Genomic DNA, 17,017 nt, shown 5'->3' with positions numbered 1-17,017 from the left:
ATTCGGACCAAAGGACAGATTTCCACCGGTCTAATGTCCATTGCTCGTATTTCTTGGCCCAAGCAAGTCTCTTCTTCTTATTGGTGTCCTTTAGTAGGGGTTTCTTTGCAGGAATTCGACCATGAAAGCCTGATTCACCTGGTCTCCTCTGAACAGTTGATGTTGAGATGTGTCTATTACTTGAACTCTGTGAAGCATTTTATTGGGCTGCAATTTCGGAGGCTGGTAACTCTAATGAACATCCTCTGCAGCAGAGGTAACTCTGGGTCTTCCTTTTCTGTGGTGGTCCTCATGAGAGCCAGTTTCATCATAGCGCTTGATGGTTTTTGCGACTGCACTTTTAAAGTTCTTGACATTTTCCAGATTGACTGACCTTTATGTCTTAAAGTAATGATGGACTGTCGCTTCTCTTTGCTTATTTGAGCTGTTCTTGCCATAATATGGACTTGGTCTTTTACCAAATAGGGCTATCTTCTGTATACCCCCCACCTTGTCACAACACAACTGATTGGTTCAAACACACTAAGGAAAGAAATTCCCCAAATTAACTTTTAACAAGGCACACCTGTTAATTGAAATACATTCCAGGTGACTACCTCATGAAGCTGGTTGATAAAATGCCAAGTGTGCAAAGCTGTCATCAAGGCAAAGGGTAGTTTTGATGTCTTCACTATTATTCTACAATGTAGTGGTTTATTGTGTATTATAAACTAGGTGGTTTAAGCCCTGAATGCTTATTGGCTGACAGCCATGGTATATCAGACCTGATACCACGGGTATGACAGAACATTTATTTTTACTGCTCTAATTATGTTGGTAACCATAATAGGGGTTTATAATAGGGGTTTGTGGTATATGGCCAATATACCACAGCTAAGGGTTCTATCCAGGCCATCCAGGTTGCGTCGTTCTTAAAGAACAGCCCTTAGCCGTGCGATATGGTCATATACCGCACCTCCTCGGGCCTTATTGCTTCATTCTACAGCTCACTACAGGGCGCTAGCTGCACACGTCCCCAAACGTCTAAACCGACATTTCGCTTTGTGGTGTTTATTGTAACTGTTAATAACTGTACTGGTCAAGTGTCAACATTTAAAAAAAATAAATAATTGGACATCAATTGTGGATACGGAACAAAAGTTTTTTGGGCCTGAAAGAATTCACAACGGAAGACCTTCAAGTGGTTTGTTGCTATATAAGAACTACCCCGCCTTCCCATGCTCCTGAAACTGTGGGGATCAGTTTCCACTTTATGATTTTAACAGAAGTAAAGTGAATTGTATTTATTTGTATGTATCATTTTTGTTGTTGTTGTTTTTGCTAGTTAGTATGAATATTTTCATCAAAAAACTTTGTTTTGTGATATTTTACTACCTAGCACAGTAGGTTGCACCTTATAGATTGTTGTCCGCCAATGAGCAGTAAAGAGAGGAGGGGGGGTCGTTTCCGTTTTCTTGTCAGGCCAGTTTCCGGGCCCGCCATGATGTTCAGAAGACAACGAGGAGCAACGGAAAGACCGTCGAAATGGATGTTATGGATTTAAACAACGAAAATGATAGTTTGGAAGGAGATAATTACCGTCGTTTTGAATAAGAGCCTAAGCTAACTGGTTATTAAAGTGGTTGTTTCAAGTGGCCATTTTTTAACCAGTTAACTAGCTACCCAAGTACTGTATGCTAACGTTAGCTGCGGCTAATGTTTTTGTTTTGAGTGGTAGGTACACTGACCTAGGCCGCAGATTTACTTGTCTCATAATTTCATCGTAGGTCATACAAGGATAAACATCGTTCCTGCGTGGATTGCAACTCCGAAAAAGATCGTTTGAGGACTTCTTTTTTTTTGGACGTTTGATTTTCAGTTTCCGGACGGATAGAAGATTTTGGACTAAGCCATTTACGGCGGAAGAGCGAAGCTTGCGGCCTCGCATGGACTCCTAACCGCGAACTCGGCGCCTCGCTGCTTTCAGCAGCTACAAGGCCCGTGTTTCCGCGAGAGACTCTACTGACTGTATTAACCGTGAAAACCGTAATGGACACTTCTGGAACTGTACTTTTCTTGTGTTTTACCGGACTCTTAACGAACTGACCGGGTTAAAGACGCTGCTTGCTGGTGTCCCGGCCTTTCACTACTAGTAGCTTGGTGTCTTTGACGTATACAGCTACAAGGACTATCTGTGAATACTTCCTCTTAGTTCATTGCCTGTTTTCCCTTCGATATTATCTTAGACTAAACTGGTAGCTTTCCCTTCAGTCTCAGATCATATCGAGTACTGGTTATTGTTATTCTTATTAACTAACTTGTTGTTTTCCCTTGTCTGAGTTTGATTTAAGTGATAGTTGTGAGAATGTCGTGTGTTCATTATAAATTCTCGTCCAAATTGGACTACAACACCGTGACCTTTGACGGGCTGCACATCACCCTAGCCGAGCTGAAACGGCAGATTATGGGCAGAGAGCGCCTCAAAGCCACCGACTGTGACCTACAGATCACCAACGCACAGACCCGTGAAGGTGAGACCGAGCCAAGAGCGCCGCCGGCATTTAGTACAGGTTGTTCTACAACGAGCTGATGTCAGGGATTCTATGCAGTTTTATGGTGTGTACTTCCTGCTAGGGATCGGCGATATGGGCCTAAAAAAATATCTATATATAGATACAAAAGTTGGATTGTATTACTGTGTTTGACCCCCCCCAAAAAAATATATATTTGTAATTATATAAATGCTAAATTTGCTTTATGAGTAGTGCGTGACCCTAATGTGGTCTTTCTCCATTCTGATTTATTTTTGCTTTAATTTAATATTATAAAACAATTTTCAGCCTGTTCATACATTTCTGCATTTACTGCACTCATTTGAGATCATTTCCACGCTGTCGTGTAGGGCTGCGCGATATGGGTCATATTTTGAACTAAATGTTGCAATTGAACTTGCGATTTAGAGCAAAACACTTGTCAACTGTTGGAATTATAATGATTATTCTATAGTTAATAGTGGGCACTTTGAATACAGTGTTTTTGATGAGGGAGACCTTGTGACAGGGTCGGAACCTAAGTGTTTCTAGGGGAACATATAGTCTTTGGCTACATTGAATGTTTTCTCTTACCTACTTCATGTAGCTAACATATTCTTGCTTTGTTTATACCTCTTTGATTTAGACGATACTGTTGTACAAACAACATGCTGATTTGAGGTATTACGAGACTGTATAAGTACGTTTGCTATAACTCTACATCAATTAGCTAGCCAGCTAACAGGATATTAGCATTAGCGGCTAACAACATTTAGGCCCGTACTTGCTAAGAAATGACAAGCTAGCTGTTTGTATATGTAAATATAATAGTGCAACGTTAATCTTTGAACGCTAGTGGATTTATATTAAGAAGCAAAGTGAAAACAGCATTGTTGTCATCAACATTGTTCCATTAGCTGCATTGACCATGCAGACTGAATGTGTTTCTCATTGTTGAGGAACCAACATAAAACTTTTCCCATCAACAAAAGCATATGTATAATCTCTAGGAACTCATGGGGAAGAGATGTTGAGTCCAATCTCTCTAAGAGCTTAGGCTGGGGTGACATTTTGCATAGGGAAGAAAGATGTGAATTTAACAGATTTTTTTTATTTTTGTTGATGTCCACATCCCCAAACACTATGTATTACTAATGATATATTATATTCCCTGTGCTTCTATAGACTACAGTACTGATGATATATACTGTGTACCTTGTGCTTCTACAGACTACAGTACTGATGATATATACTGTGTACCTTGTGCTTCTATAGACTACAGTACTGATGATATATACTGTGTACCTTGTGCTTCTATAGACTACAGTACTGATGATATATACTGTGTACCTTGTGCTTCTACAGACTACAGTACTGATGATATATACTGTGTACCTTGTGCTTCTACAGACTACAGTACTGATGATATATACTGTGTACCTTGTGCTTCTACAGAGTACACTGATGAGGAGGTTCACATCCCCAAACATTCATCAGTGATCGTCAGACGCACCCCCATCGGAGGGGTCAAACCAGCAGGCAGAACGTTCATTGTGTACGTAGCTATGACATCGTGACCCTGTGTATCTGCATGACATGAGTATGGTAGTAACCCCCCCCCCCCCCCCCCCATCGCCTGTTGATCCTAATAACCTCCACAGCTATTCTAAAGCTACAACTTCTCTCTGTTTTATAGTCCATGTCTGTGGTGGTTGTTGACATGTTTGTTTGTTCCTGTTTGTTTGTAGTGACCGTTCTGACATGGCTGCTGGATCCTCGAGACCCGTATGTAACAAGCACTCTCATTTCCTTACTATCTCTGTCCTCCTTTTATCATCTCTGCTCTGATTTTTTTTGGTTAAACATACTGTGTAAACTCTGTTCTGATTGGTCACCAGTTAACTCTGAGTTGTCATGGTGATAATATTCTGTTTTGATGGTTCCAACTGCTGTTCTCTGTTGTGTAACTCAATGTGTTTTTAATGTTGTTCAATGTGTTGATGCATCTGAACTATATTGTGACTGTATTTCATATTGAAACAACGGTTAGCGTGGTGTTGTTAGCCTGCCACTGTACAGAGCCCCCCCCCTGTGTGTTGAGACAATGCTTCATAATCCTACAGGCATGATGATGCCTGGTTATTACTATGCTGCTTTACCTCAAATGAATGGGGAATTCTGCTTTTTCTTTCACATGGTGTTGTAGCAATGACTTTGTGACGTATTGACTGTAAGACTAATGCATAGATTTGTATGGATACCTGTGTGTGACTGTGTGTGTGTGTGTGTGGGGGGTGGGGTTAATCAGTAAATAATTTGCTTCCTGTTCAACAGTGTTCTCAAACTGAAGTTAATTGCTGATATTTGGCTGTCCTAATGTTGTTCTCATCTTATTCTGACATTTAATATGGGCTGGACATAGTTGATCCTTTGTTCTTTCAAGAAAGTATTTTTTTTATATATATATTTTTTTTTACTCCAAACTACTTAGAAATACAATGCATTTTGTCTACTTTGCAATCATTTTTTACTTAAAGCTAAACTGTAAACTAGGTGTTAAGTATTTACTATGATGACTACTGAATCCACGATCTTGTTTGGTACAGAGTTACAAAAAAAACAAAAAGCGTTGCGATGATGATGATGATGATGATGATGATAGCATTACGACGTCACAGAGACTATTATGACATCACTGAAATGATCTATTATGACATCGCAGGGTTCTAACGGGGCTGACTGTGTGGCATGGTAGGTTCCCGTGGCGACAGGGTTGTGTTTGGTTGCTGCTGTACGCTGCCAGAACTGTCAATAAAGAGGTTATGTGTTCTGTTGTGAGCACGTGCACCACCACACCAGACCCTGTGTCTTCCCTTCACAGTGACCTCTGAACCTCCCAACCTACCAGCCTCTACTATGATGATGATGACAACGACGAAGAGTTTATAGCTTACTAAACCAGATCTCTCTACCCTCCCTTTTCCCCTTTGTCCCTTGACTAGTGTTATGATGGCTATTGTTTACTACTGTTGTATAATGGTTATTGTAGTGAAAGTATTGTTTAAAGGAACACATTTTATTATACTGTTTTGTAGTGTTTCCATAATGCGCTAGATAGATCATCCTAAGTGGACCCATAGCTCCTCACTCCAGGCACTGCTGCAGATGAGGAGTAGTGAAGGCAACATGGTTAACTTCAACTGTTACCATAGAAGTAGGATCTTGTGTTAACTGGTGTAACGTGAGCTAATCGGTTACCTGGACCAGCCTTGCTCTAAAACTTAATCCTGTTAGCTCATAGTCTGTTATCTAGACCGGCCTAGCTCTAAATGTAATCCTGTTAGCCCATAGTCTGTGGCCTAGCTCTGGACTTAATCCTGTTAGCCCATAGTCTGTTGCCGAGCTCTGATTTTAATCCTGTTAGCCCATAGTGTAGTAAAGGGCCACAACAACAGCTATTATTACTACTACTGGTGTATCTAGCCAGGCTGTAGTACCGACTACTACTACTGGTGAAGCTAGCCAGGCTGTAGTACCGACTACTACTACTGGTGAAGCTAGCCAGGCTGTAGTACCGACTACTACTACTGGTGAAGCTAGCCAGGCTGTAGTACCAACTACTACTACTGGTGAAGCTAGCCAGGCTGTAGTACCAACTACTACTGGTGTAGCTAGCCAGGCTGTAGTACCAACTACTACTGGTGAAGCTAGCCAGGCTGTAGTACCAACTACTACTGGTGTAGCTAGCCAGGCTGTAGTACCAACTACTACTGGTGTAGCTAGCCAGGCTCTAATACCAACCACTACTACAACTAGTGGTGTAGCTAGCCAGGCTCTAATACCAACTATTACTACTAGTGATGTAGCTAGCACAGCTGTAATACCAACTATTACTACTACTGGTGTAGCTAGCCAGGCTGTAGTACCATCTACTACTGGTGTAGCTAGCCAGGCTGTAGTACCATCTACTACTGGTGTAGCTAGCCAGGCTGTAGTAAAGACTACTACTACTGGTGAAGCTAGCCAGGCTGTAGTACCGACTACTACTACTGGTGAAGCTAGCCAGGCTGTAGTAACTACTACTACTGGTGAAGCTAGCCAGGCTGTAGTAACTACTACTACTGGTGTAGCTAGCCAGGCTGTAGTACCAACTACTACTGGTGTAGCTAGCCAGGCTGTAGTACCGACTACTACTACTGGTGAAGCTAGCCAGGCTGTAGTACCGACTACTACTGCTGGTGAAGCTAGCCAGGCTGTAGTACCAACTACTACTACTGGTGAAGCTAGCCAGGCTGTAGTACCAACTACTACTGGTGTAGCTAGCCAGGCTGTAGTACCAACTACTACTGGTGTAGCTAGCCAGGCTCTAATACCAACCACTACTACAACTAGTGGTGTAGCTAGCCAGGCTCTAATACCAACTATTACTACTAGTGATGTAGCTAGCACAGCTGTAATACCAACTATTACTACTACTGGTGTAGCTAGCCAGGCTGTAGTACCATCTACTACTGGTGTAGCTAGCCAGGCTGTAGTACCATCTACTACTGGTGTAGCTAGCCAGGCTGTAGTACCAACTACTACTACTGGTGAAGCTAGCCAGGCTGTAGTACCGACTACTACTACTGGTGAAGCTAGCCAGGCTGTAGTAACTACTACTACTGGTGTAGCTAGCCAGGCTGTAGTACCAACTACTACTGGTGTAGCTAGCCAGGCTGTAGTACCGACTACTACTACTGGTGAAGCTAGCCAGGCTGTAGTACCGACTACTACTACTGGTGAAGCTAGCCAGGCTGTAGTACCGACTACTACTACTGGTGAAGCTAGCCAGGCTGTAGTACCGACTACTACTACTGGTGAAGCTAGCCAGGCTGTAGTACCAACTACTACTACTGGTGAAGCTAGCCAGGCTGTAGTACCAACTACTACTGGTGTAGCTAGCCAGGCTGTAGTACCAACTACTACTGGTGAAGCTAGCCAGGCTGTAGTACCAACTACTACTGGTGTAGCTAGCCAGGCTGTAGTACCAACTACTACTGGTGTAGCTAGCCAGGCTCTAATACCAACCACTACTACAACTAGTGGTGTAGCTAGCCAGGCTCTAATACCAACTATTACTACTAGTGATGTAGCTAGCACAGCTGTAATACCAACTATTACTACTACTGGTGTAGCTAGCCAGGCTGTAGTACCATCTACTACTGGTGTAGCTAGCCAGGCTGTAGTACCATCTACTACTGGTGTAGCTAGCCAGGCTGTAGTACCGACTACTACTACTGGTGAAGCTAGCCAGGCTGTAGTACCGACTACTACTACTGGTGTAGCTAGCCAGGCTGTAGTACCAACTACTACTGGTGTAGCTAGCCAGGCTGTAGTACCATCTACTACTGGTGTAGCTAGCCAGGCTGTAGTACCAACCACTATTACTACTAGTGATGTAGCTAGCCAGGCTGTAGTACCAACCACTATTACTACTAGTGATGTAGCTAGCCAGGCTGTAAAACCAACTACTACTGATGTAGCTAGCTCAGCTGTAATAGCTACACAAGTAGTCGTAGTTGGTAACTCAGCTGTATTACCAACTACGACTACTGGTGTAGCTAACTCAGCTGTAATACCAACTACGACTACTGGTGTAGCTAACTCAGCTGTAATACCAACTACGACTACTGGTGTAGCTAACTCAGCTGTAATACAAACGGCAACTACTGGTGTAGCTAACTTAGCTATATTACCGACTACTGGTGTAGCTAGCCAGGCAGTAATACCAACTACTACTACTGGTGTAGCTAGCCAGACTGTAATATCAACTACTACTACTACTGGTGTGGCTAGCCAGGCTGTAGTACCAACTACTGGTGTAGCTAGCCAGGCTGTAGTACCAACTACTGGTGTAGCTAGCCAGGCTGTAGTACCAACTACTGGTGTAGCTAGCCAGGCTGTAGGACCAACTACTGGTGTAGCTAGCCAGGCTGTAGTACCAACTACTACTGGTGTAGCTAGCCAGGCTGTAGTACCAACTACTACTGGTGTAGCTAGCCAGGCTGTAGTACCAATGTACCCCCCCCCCCCTGTGTGAACCTCAATGTTTTGCGGTTCCTCCTCACGTCGTATTGGAGGAGAAGGACGGTGAGGAAATGGTCAGGCTCTGCTGCGTTCGTCCCCTCGGTACAGATCTAGGATCAGCTTCCCTGCCACCAATTATGTAAGGACATAACCATTCATGTGGAAATGAAGAACTGAGCCCAGATCAGTGTTTAGGGATGGAAACTTGAACCTACAACATGGTGTCCCTGATGGTCTTCTGGTCAGAACTACTGAACCGTAACATTCCTGATGGTCTTCTGGTCAGAACTACTGAACCGTAACATTGGTGTAACTGTCACATTGTATTAGTGATATGAGTTGACTGGATGTATATAATCTGACTTTCTGGCTATGGAATGGGTGATCAATCTACTGTGTGTCCTTGATTCTTCACCTCCTATCTCCTGCCTCCTCCTCAAAAGACAGGTGGATGGTATCTTCTCCAATGTCTTTTCAGAAGGAAACAGGAAACCATGCCATCTCTAGATTGAGCCAGTGTCTGCTCCCAGGCAGACAGGTGGTGATGTCCGCTTTGACTCTGTTTTGTCTTAATGTTGCTCTTCTCCTTCAGACCGACTCTTCACCGTCCGTCTCCCTGGCCCAGCTCTCTAAGGTACTGTCTCTCTCTCTCTCTGTGTGTTTGGTCTTTGGGAATCAGGTTGGGGTTAATTTAATTTCAACTCATTAATTCGGGGCATGAATTAAAATGTAAATTGATTAACTCTTGTCATCTTCCTCTAACTCCACTCCTCATCTCTCTCTCCTCATTCCTCTCACCCATTCGCCCCGTCCCCCTCGCCCCGTCCCCCTCGCCCCGTCCCCCTCGCCCCGTCCCCCTCGCCCCGTCCCCCTCGCCCCGTTCCCCTCTCCTCATTCGCCCCGTTCCCTTCGCCCCATCCCCCTCGCCCCATCCCCCTCCCTCTCTCTTCAGACTGCCAACCTTGCGGAGGCCAATGCATCAGAGGATGACAAGATCAGAGCCATGATGTCCCAGTCCAACAGTGAATATGACCCCATACAGTGAGTGTAACACCCACAGTAGGGTTGGGCGGTATCCACATGATCACATTGTCATGCCGTCCTTCTCATCCCAGAGGATTTACAGTATTAATGTCTTAGTGCTGAAAATACAACAACAAAAATCCCATTGTGTGTCCATTACTGGAATGCTAACAAAATTAGCACAACTGATAGAGAATTTCCATGGAGGCTGCTAGCTAAATATGCTAACGAGCGCAAACTAAAATAACTAATTGCAAAGACAAACCATTTCTGTATGGACCTCGCTTTGTGCGTGGGGGGAGTTGTCATGCTGAAACAGGAAAGGGCCTTAAAACTGTTGCCAAAAAGTTGGAAGCACAGAATCTTGTAGAATGTCATTGTATGCTGTAGCATTAAAATTTCCCTTCACTGCAACTAAGCGGCCTAGCCCGAACCATGAAAAACATCCCCAGACCATTATTCCTCCTCCACCAAACTTTACAGTTGGCTCAATGCACGTAGCATTCTCTGGCATCTGTAGAATCACACATTTTATTCAAGTCACGTAAAAAAAAATATCTATAAATACAATGTCTTCAACTCCAAATAGAATCGTATAGTCCCCAGGTCTCATCTAACATTTTAGTTAAAAATGAAGAACCATCTAAAGATATGTTATACAGTGCTTTCGGAAAGTATTCAGACCCCCCCCCTTGACTTTTTCCACATTTTTGTTATGTTACAGCCTTATTTTAAAATTGATGAGGGGGGGACAATGTAATCCATCTACACAGAATACCCCATAATGACAAAGCAAAAACACATTTTTAGAAATGTTTCCAAATGTATAAAAAATTTGTCAAATATGACATTTACATAAGTATTCACTAGCCAATCAGTCTGTCTCTAGCTGCGTGAGAAGTAGCATAATCTACGGAGACTCCGTGCCAGAAAATTAGTGACAAAATATTACATATCCTGGCCAAATTCTAGTCCTCAAGTCAAAGTAGAGGTCAAGTTTTATTTTCTATCAAGTCGGGTCTCAAGTCATCAAATTTGTGACTGGAGTCCGACTTGACAGTGGACTCCACACCTCTGCTGTTTTAGTAAACTTTAGTCTAGTGTTTAAACTGAGACTCAGTGGCAGGATGAACTGCAGATGATGGGTGATGCAAGATGATGCTCTCTGTCACCAAGTTTCTGTGTACGGGTACGGTTCATGCGTCAATGTGGTAGCTACGAGACCAATACGGGGACAAGTTTAGCCTCACGCTTCAACGCTCTTTAGTTGTGTGGGAATCGACCCCAGTATTGCGGTCTACTTGGTGCTCACTGACTCGACCTTTTTCAATGTGTTTTTCTGTGTCTCTCCTCAGTTACTCTAAGAAGGCCGTCGGACCGCCTCCTGCACACTACACCTGCTATCGCTGTGGCAAGAACGGACACTACATCAAACACTGCCCAATGCAGATGGTACGAATCTACATAACACTACATATACACTATACCTGCTATTGCTGTGGCAAGAACGGACACTACATCAAACACTGCCCAATGCAGATGGTACGAATCTACATAACACTACATATACACTATACCTGCTATTGCTGTGGCAAGAACGGACACTACATCAAACACTGCCCAATGCAGATGGTACGAATCTACATAACACTACATATACACTATACCTGCTATTGCTGTGGCAAGAACAGACACTACATCAAACACTGCCCAATGCAGATGGTACGAATCTACATAACACTACATATACATTTACTGGCCAGTTTATTAGGTACACCCATCTAGTACCGGGATGGAACCCCCCCCCTTTGCCTCCAGAACAGCCTGAATTCTTCAGGGCATAGATTCTTCAAGTCGGAAACATTCCACAGGGATGTCGGTCCGTGCTGACGAGATGGCATCATGCAGTTGCTGCAGATTGGACAACGGTACACCACCGCCACCAGCCTGTAACGTTGACACCAGGCAGGATGGGTCCATGGACTGATGCTGCTTACCCCAAATCCTGACACGATTATTGACATCATCCTTCGACCTCTCATCAACGAGCTGTTTTCACCCACAGGACTGCCGCTGACTGGATGTTTTTTGTTTGTCGCACCCTTCTCAGTAAACCCTAGACAGTGTTGTGTGTGACAAGCCCAGGAGGGCGGCCGTTTCTGAGATACTGGAAACCGGCGCTCCCGTCAGCCTTCGATCATACCACGCTCAAAGTTGCTTAGGTCACTAATTTTGCCCATTCTAATGTTCAATCAAACAGTAACTGAATGCCTCGATGCCTGTCTGCCTGCTTTTATATAACAAGCCACGGCCACGTGACTCACTGTCTGTAGGAGCAAACCATTTTCATTAACTGGTTGGTGTACCTAATACACTGTCTGGTCAGTGTACACTACATAAACACTACACCTGCTTTCGCTGTGGAAAGAATGACCACTACATCAAACACTGCCCCATGCAGATGGTAAGAATCTACATAACACAACATGATTTAACCCTACGTGCTGTGTTGTAGTAAAGGGATCACTACATATACACTGCATAACATGACATATGGTATCTGTGTTGTAGGATACGAGTGTCGAGGCTCCTAAGCCAGTCAGGACCAGTAAAGGGATCACTACATATACACTACATAACATGACATATGGTATCTGTGTTGTAGGATAAGAGTGTCGAGGCTCCTAAGCCAGTCAGGACCAGTAAAGGGATCCCTCAGAGCTTTATGGTGAAGGCTGAACCAGGAACTAAAGGAGCCATGTTGACCAGCACTGGAGAATACGCTATTCCTGCTATAGACGCGTACGTACCACACACACACACACTCTCTCTCTGTCTCTCTCTCTGTGTGCTCATTTTGTGTTTTTGTGTTTTAGGTAGTAAGGAGAGAGTATAGATAATATAATGTGTTACAGGGAGGCCTATGCTCTGGGTAAGTAGGAGAGAGTATAGATAATATAATGTGTTACAGGGAGGCCTATGCTCTGGGTAAGTAGGAGAGAGTATAGATAATATAATGTGTTACAGGGAGGCCTATGCTCTGGGTAAGTAGGAGAGAGTATAGATAATATAATGTGTTACAGGGAGGCCTATGCTCTGGGTAAGTAGGAGAGAGTATAGATAATATAATGTGTTACAGGGAGGCCTATGCTCTGGGTAAGTAGGAGAGAGTATAGATAATATAATGTGTTACAGGGAGGCCTATGCTCTGGGTAAGTAGGAGAGAGTATAGATAATATAATGTGTTACAGGGAGGCCTATGCTCTGGGTAAGTAGGAGAGAGTATAGATAATATAATGTGTTACAGGGAGGCCTATGCTCTGGGTAAGTAGGAGAGAGTATAGATAATATAATGTGTTACAGGGAGGCCTATGCTCTGGGTAAGAAGGAGAGAGTATAGATAATATAATGTGTTACAGGGAGGCCTATGCTCTGGGTAAGTAGGAGAGAGTATAGATAATATAATGTGTTACAGGGAGGCCTATGCTCTGGGTAAGTAGGAGAGAGTATAGATAATATAATGTGTTACAGGGAGGCCTATGCTCTGGGTAAGTAGGAGAGAGTATAGATAATATGTGTTACAGGGAGGCCTATGCTCTGGGTAAGTAGGAGAGAGTATAGATAATATGTGTTACAGGGAGGCCTATGCTCTGGGTAAGTAGGAGAGAGTATAGATAATATGTGTTACAGGGAGGCCTATGCTCTGGGTAAGAGTAGGTATAGATATATGTGTTACAGGGAGGCCCTATGCTCTGGGTAAGTAGGAGAGAGTATAGATAATATAATGTTGTTACTAGGGAGGCCTATGCTCTGGTAAGAAGGAGAGAGTATAGATAATATAATGTGTTACAGGGAGGCCTATGCTCTGGGTAGTAGGAGAGTATAGATAAGATAATGTGTTACAGGGAGGCCTATTGCTCTGGGTAAGAAGGAGAGAGTATAGATAATATAATGTGTTACAGGGAGGCCTATGCTCTGGGTAAGAAGGAGAGAGTATAGATAATATAATGTGTTACAGGGAGGCCTATGCTCTGGGTAAGTAGGAGAGAGTATAGATAATATAATGTGTTACAGGTGAGGCCCTATGCTCTGGGTAAGAAGGAGAGAGTATAGATAATAATGTGTACAGGGGAGGCCTAGGCTCGGGTAGTAAGGGAGAGACGTATAGATATATAATGTGTTACAGGGAGGCCTATGCTCTGGGTAAGTAGAGAGAGTATAGATAATATAATGTGTTTACAGGGAGGCCTATGCTCTGGGTAAGTAGGAGAGAGTATAGATAATATAATGTGTTACAGGGAGGCCTATGCTCTGGGTAAGAAGGAGAGAGTATAGATAATATAATGTGTTACAGGGAGGCCTATGCTCTGGGTAAGAAGGAGAGAGTATAGATAATATAATGTGTTACAGGGAGGCCTATGCTCTGGGTAAGAAGGAGAGAGTATAGATAATATAATGTGTTACAGGGAGGCCTATGCTCTGGGTAAGTAGGAGAGAGTATAGATAATATAATGTGTTACAGGGAGGCCTATGCTCTGGGTAAGTAGGAGAGAGTATAGATAATATAATGTGTTACAGGGAGGCCTATGCTCTGGGTAAGTAGGAGAGAGTATAGATAATATTATGTGTTACAGGGAGGCCTATGCTCTGGTAAGAAGGAGAGAGTATAGATAATATATGTGTTACAGGGAGGCCTATGCTCTGGGTAAGTAGGAGAGAGTATAGATAATATAATGTGTTACAGGGAGGCCTATGCTCTGGGTAAGTAGGAGAGAGTATAGATAATATAATGTGTTACAGGGAGGCCTATGCTCTGGGTAAGTAGGAGAGAGTATAGATAATATAATGTGTTACAGGGAGGCCTATGCTCTGGGTAAGAAGGAGAGAGTAAGATAATATAATGTGTTACATGGAGGCCTATGCTCTGGGTAAGTAGGAGAGAGTATAGATAATAAAGTGTTACAGGGAGGCCTATGCTCTGGGTAAGTAGAGAGAGAGTATAGATAAGATAAATGTGTTACAGGGAGGCCTATGCTCTGGGTAAGTAGGAGAGAGTATAGATAATATAATGTGTTACAGGGAGGCCTATGCTTGGGTAAGAGGAGAGGAGGTATAGATAATATAATGTGTTACAGGGAGGCCTATGCTCTGGGTAGTAGGAGAGAGTATAGATAATATAATGTGTTACAGGGAGGCCTATGCTCTGGTAAGTTAGGAGAGAGTATCGAGAATTAATCTTTTACAGGGAGGCTCTATCTCTGGGTAAGTAGGAGAGAGTATAGATAATATACTGTGTACAGGGAGGCCTATGCTCTGGGTAAGTAGGAGAGAGTATAGATAATATAATGTGTTACAGGGAGGCCTATGCCTCTGGGTAAGTAGGAGAGAGTATAGATAATATAATGTGTTACAGGGAGGCCTATGCTCTGGGTAAGTAGGAGAGAGTATAGATAATATAATGTGTTACAGGGAGGCCTATGCTCTGGGTAAGTAGGAGAGAGTATAGATAATATAATGGTGTTACAGGGAGGCCTATGCTCTGGGTAAGTAGGAGAGAGTATAGATAATATAATGTGTTACAGGGAGGCCTATGCTCTGGGTAAGTAGGAGAGAGTATAGATAATATAATGGTTACAGGGAGCCTATGCTCTGGGTAAGTAGGAAGAGTATAGATAATATAATGTGTTACAGGGAGGCCTATGCTCTGGGTAAGTAGGAGAGAGTATAGATAATATAATGTTTACAGGGAGGCCTATGCTCTGGGTAAGTAGGAGAGAGTATAGATAATATAGATGTGTTACAGGGAGGCCTATGCTCTGGGTAAGTAGGAGAGAGTATAGATAATATAATGTGTTACAGGGAGGGCCTATGGCTCTGGGTAAGTAGGAGGAGAGTATAGATAATATAATGTGTTACAGGGAGGCCTATTGCTCTGGGTAAGTAGGAGAGAGTATAGATAATATAATGTTGTACAGGGAGGCCTATGCTCTGGGTAAGTAGGAGAGAGTTATAGATAATATAATGTGTTACAGGGAGGCCTATGCGCTTGGGTAAGTAGGAGAGAGTATAGATAATATAATGTGTTACAGGAGGCCTATGCTCTGGGTAAAGCAGGAGAGAGATAATATATGGTTCGGAGGCCATAGGCTCTGGGTAAGAAGGAGAGAGTATAGATAATATAATGTGTTACAGGGAGGCCTTGCTCTGGGTAAGGAGGAGAGAGTATAGATAATATAATGTGTTACAGGGAGGCCTATGCTCTGGGTAAGTAGAGAGAGAGTATAGATATATAATGTGTTACAGGGAGGCCTATGCTCTGGGGTAAGAAGGAGAGAGTATAGATATATAATGTGTTACAGGGAGGCCTATGCTCTGGGTAAGAAGGAGAGAGTATAGATAATATAATGTGTTACAGGGAGGCCTATGCTCTGGGTAAGTAGGAGAGAGTATAGATAATATAATGTGTTACAGGGAGGCCTATGCTCTGGGTAAGTAGGAGAGAGTATAGATAATATAATGTGTTACAGGGAGGCCTATGCTCTGGGTAAGGAGGAGAGACTATAGATAATATAATGTGTTACAGGGAGGCCTATGCTCTGGGTAAGAAGGAGCGTATAGATAATATAATGTGTTACAGGGAGGCCTATGCTCTGGGTAAGAAGGAGAGAGTATAGATAATATAATGTGTTACAGGGAGGCCTATGCTCTGGGTAAGTAGGAGAGAGTATAGATAATAAATGTGTTACAGGTGAGGCCTATGCTCTGGGTAAGTAGGAGAGAGTATAGATAATATAATGTGTTACAGGGAGGCCTATGCTCTGGGTAAGTAGGAGAGAGTATAGATAATATAATGTGTTACAGGGAGGCCTATGCTCTGGGTAAGAAGGAGAGAGTATAGATAATATATGTGTTACAGGGAGGCCTATGCTCTGGGTAAGTAGGAGAGAGTATAGATAATATAATGTGTTACAGGGAGGCCTATGCTCTGGTAAGTAGGAGAGAGTATTAGATAATATAATGTGTTACAGGGAGGCCTATGCTCTGGGTAAGAAGGAGAGAGTATAGATAATATAATGTGTTTACAGGGAGCCCTATGCTCTGGTAAGTAGGAGAGAGTATAGATAATATAATGTGTTACAGGGAGGCCTATGCTCTGGGTAAGAAGGAGAGAGTATAGATAATATAATGTGTTACAGGGAGGCCTATGCTCTGGGTAAGAAGGAGAGAGTATAGATAATATAATGTGTTACAGGGAGGCCTATGCTCTGGTAAGAAGGAGAGAGTATAGATAATATAATGTGTTACAGGGAGGCCTATGCTCTGGGTAAGAAGGAGAGAGTATAGATAATATAATGTGTTACAGGGAGGCCTATGCTCTGGGTAAGAAGGAGAGACTATAGATAATATAATGTGTTACA

At 43.1% G+C, this 17,017-nt stretch overlaps 1 protein-coding gene across 5 annotated transcripts in view; it reads left to right on the top strand.

Moving 5' to 3' along the window:
- The first annotated feature begins 1,439 nt into the window (after positions 1–1,439).
- Positions 1,440–17,017, top strand: part of LOC115181913 (E3 ubiquitin-protein ligase RBBP6) — a 32,119-nt gene continuing 16,541 nt past the window's right edge. For 2 of the 5 annotated variants that reach the window (XM_029743603.1, XM_029743602.1), the window contains exons 1-6: positions 3,941–4,065; positions 4,259–4,295; positions 9,169–9,210; positions 9,529–9,617; positions 10,955–11,051; positions 12,265–12,401. In XM_029743603.1, the coding sequence (XP_029599463.1) occupies positions 4,272–4,295; positions 9,169–9,210; positions 9,529–9,617; positions 10,955–11,051; positions 12,265–12,401 (389 nt within the window). In that variant the 5' untranslated portion in view covers positions 3,941–4,065; positions 4,259–4,271. Of the gene's footprint in view, positions 2,511–3,940; positions 4,066–4,258; positions 4,296–9,168; positions 9,211–9,528; positions 9,618–10,954; positions 11,052–11,081; positions 11,232–11,263; positions 11,322–12,264; positions 12,402–17,017 lie in introns of those variants that run through there. The other 3 variants (XM_029743605.1, XM_029743606.1, XM_029743607.1) reach the window with 3 other exon arrangements.

This window comes from Salmo trutta, unplaced genomic scaffold, assembly GCF_901001165.1.
Source record: "Salmo trutta unplaced genomic scaffold, fSalTru1.1, whole genome shotgun sequence".
Lineage (NCBI taxonomy): Eukaryota > Metazoa > Chordata > Actinopteri > Salmoniformes > Salmonidae > Salmo > Salmo trutta.
The sequence above is the reverse complement of the archived record's forward strand: the minus strand, read 5'-3'. Positions and strand labels throughout refer to the sequence as shown.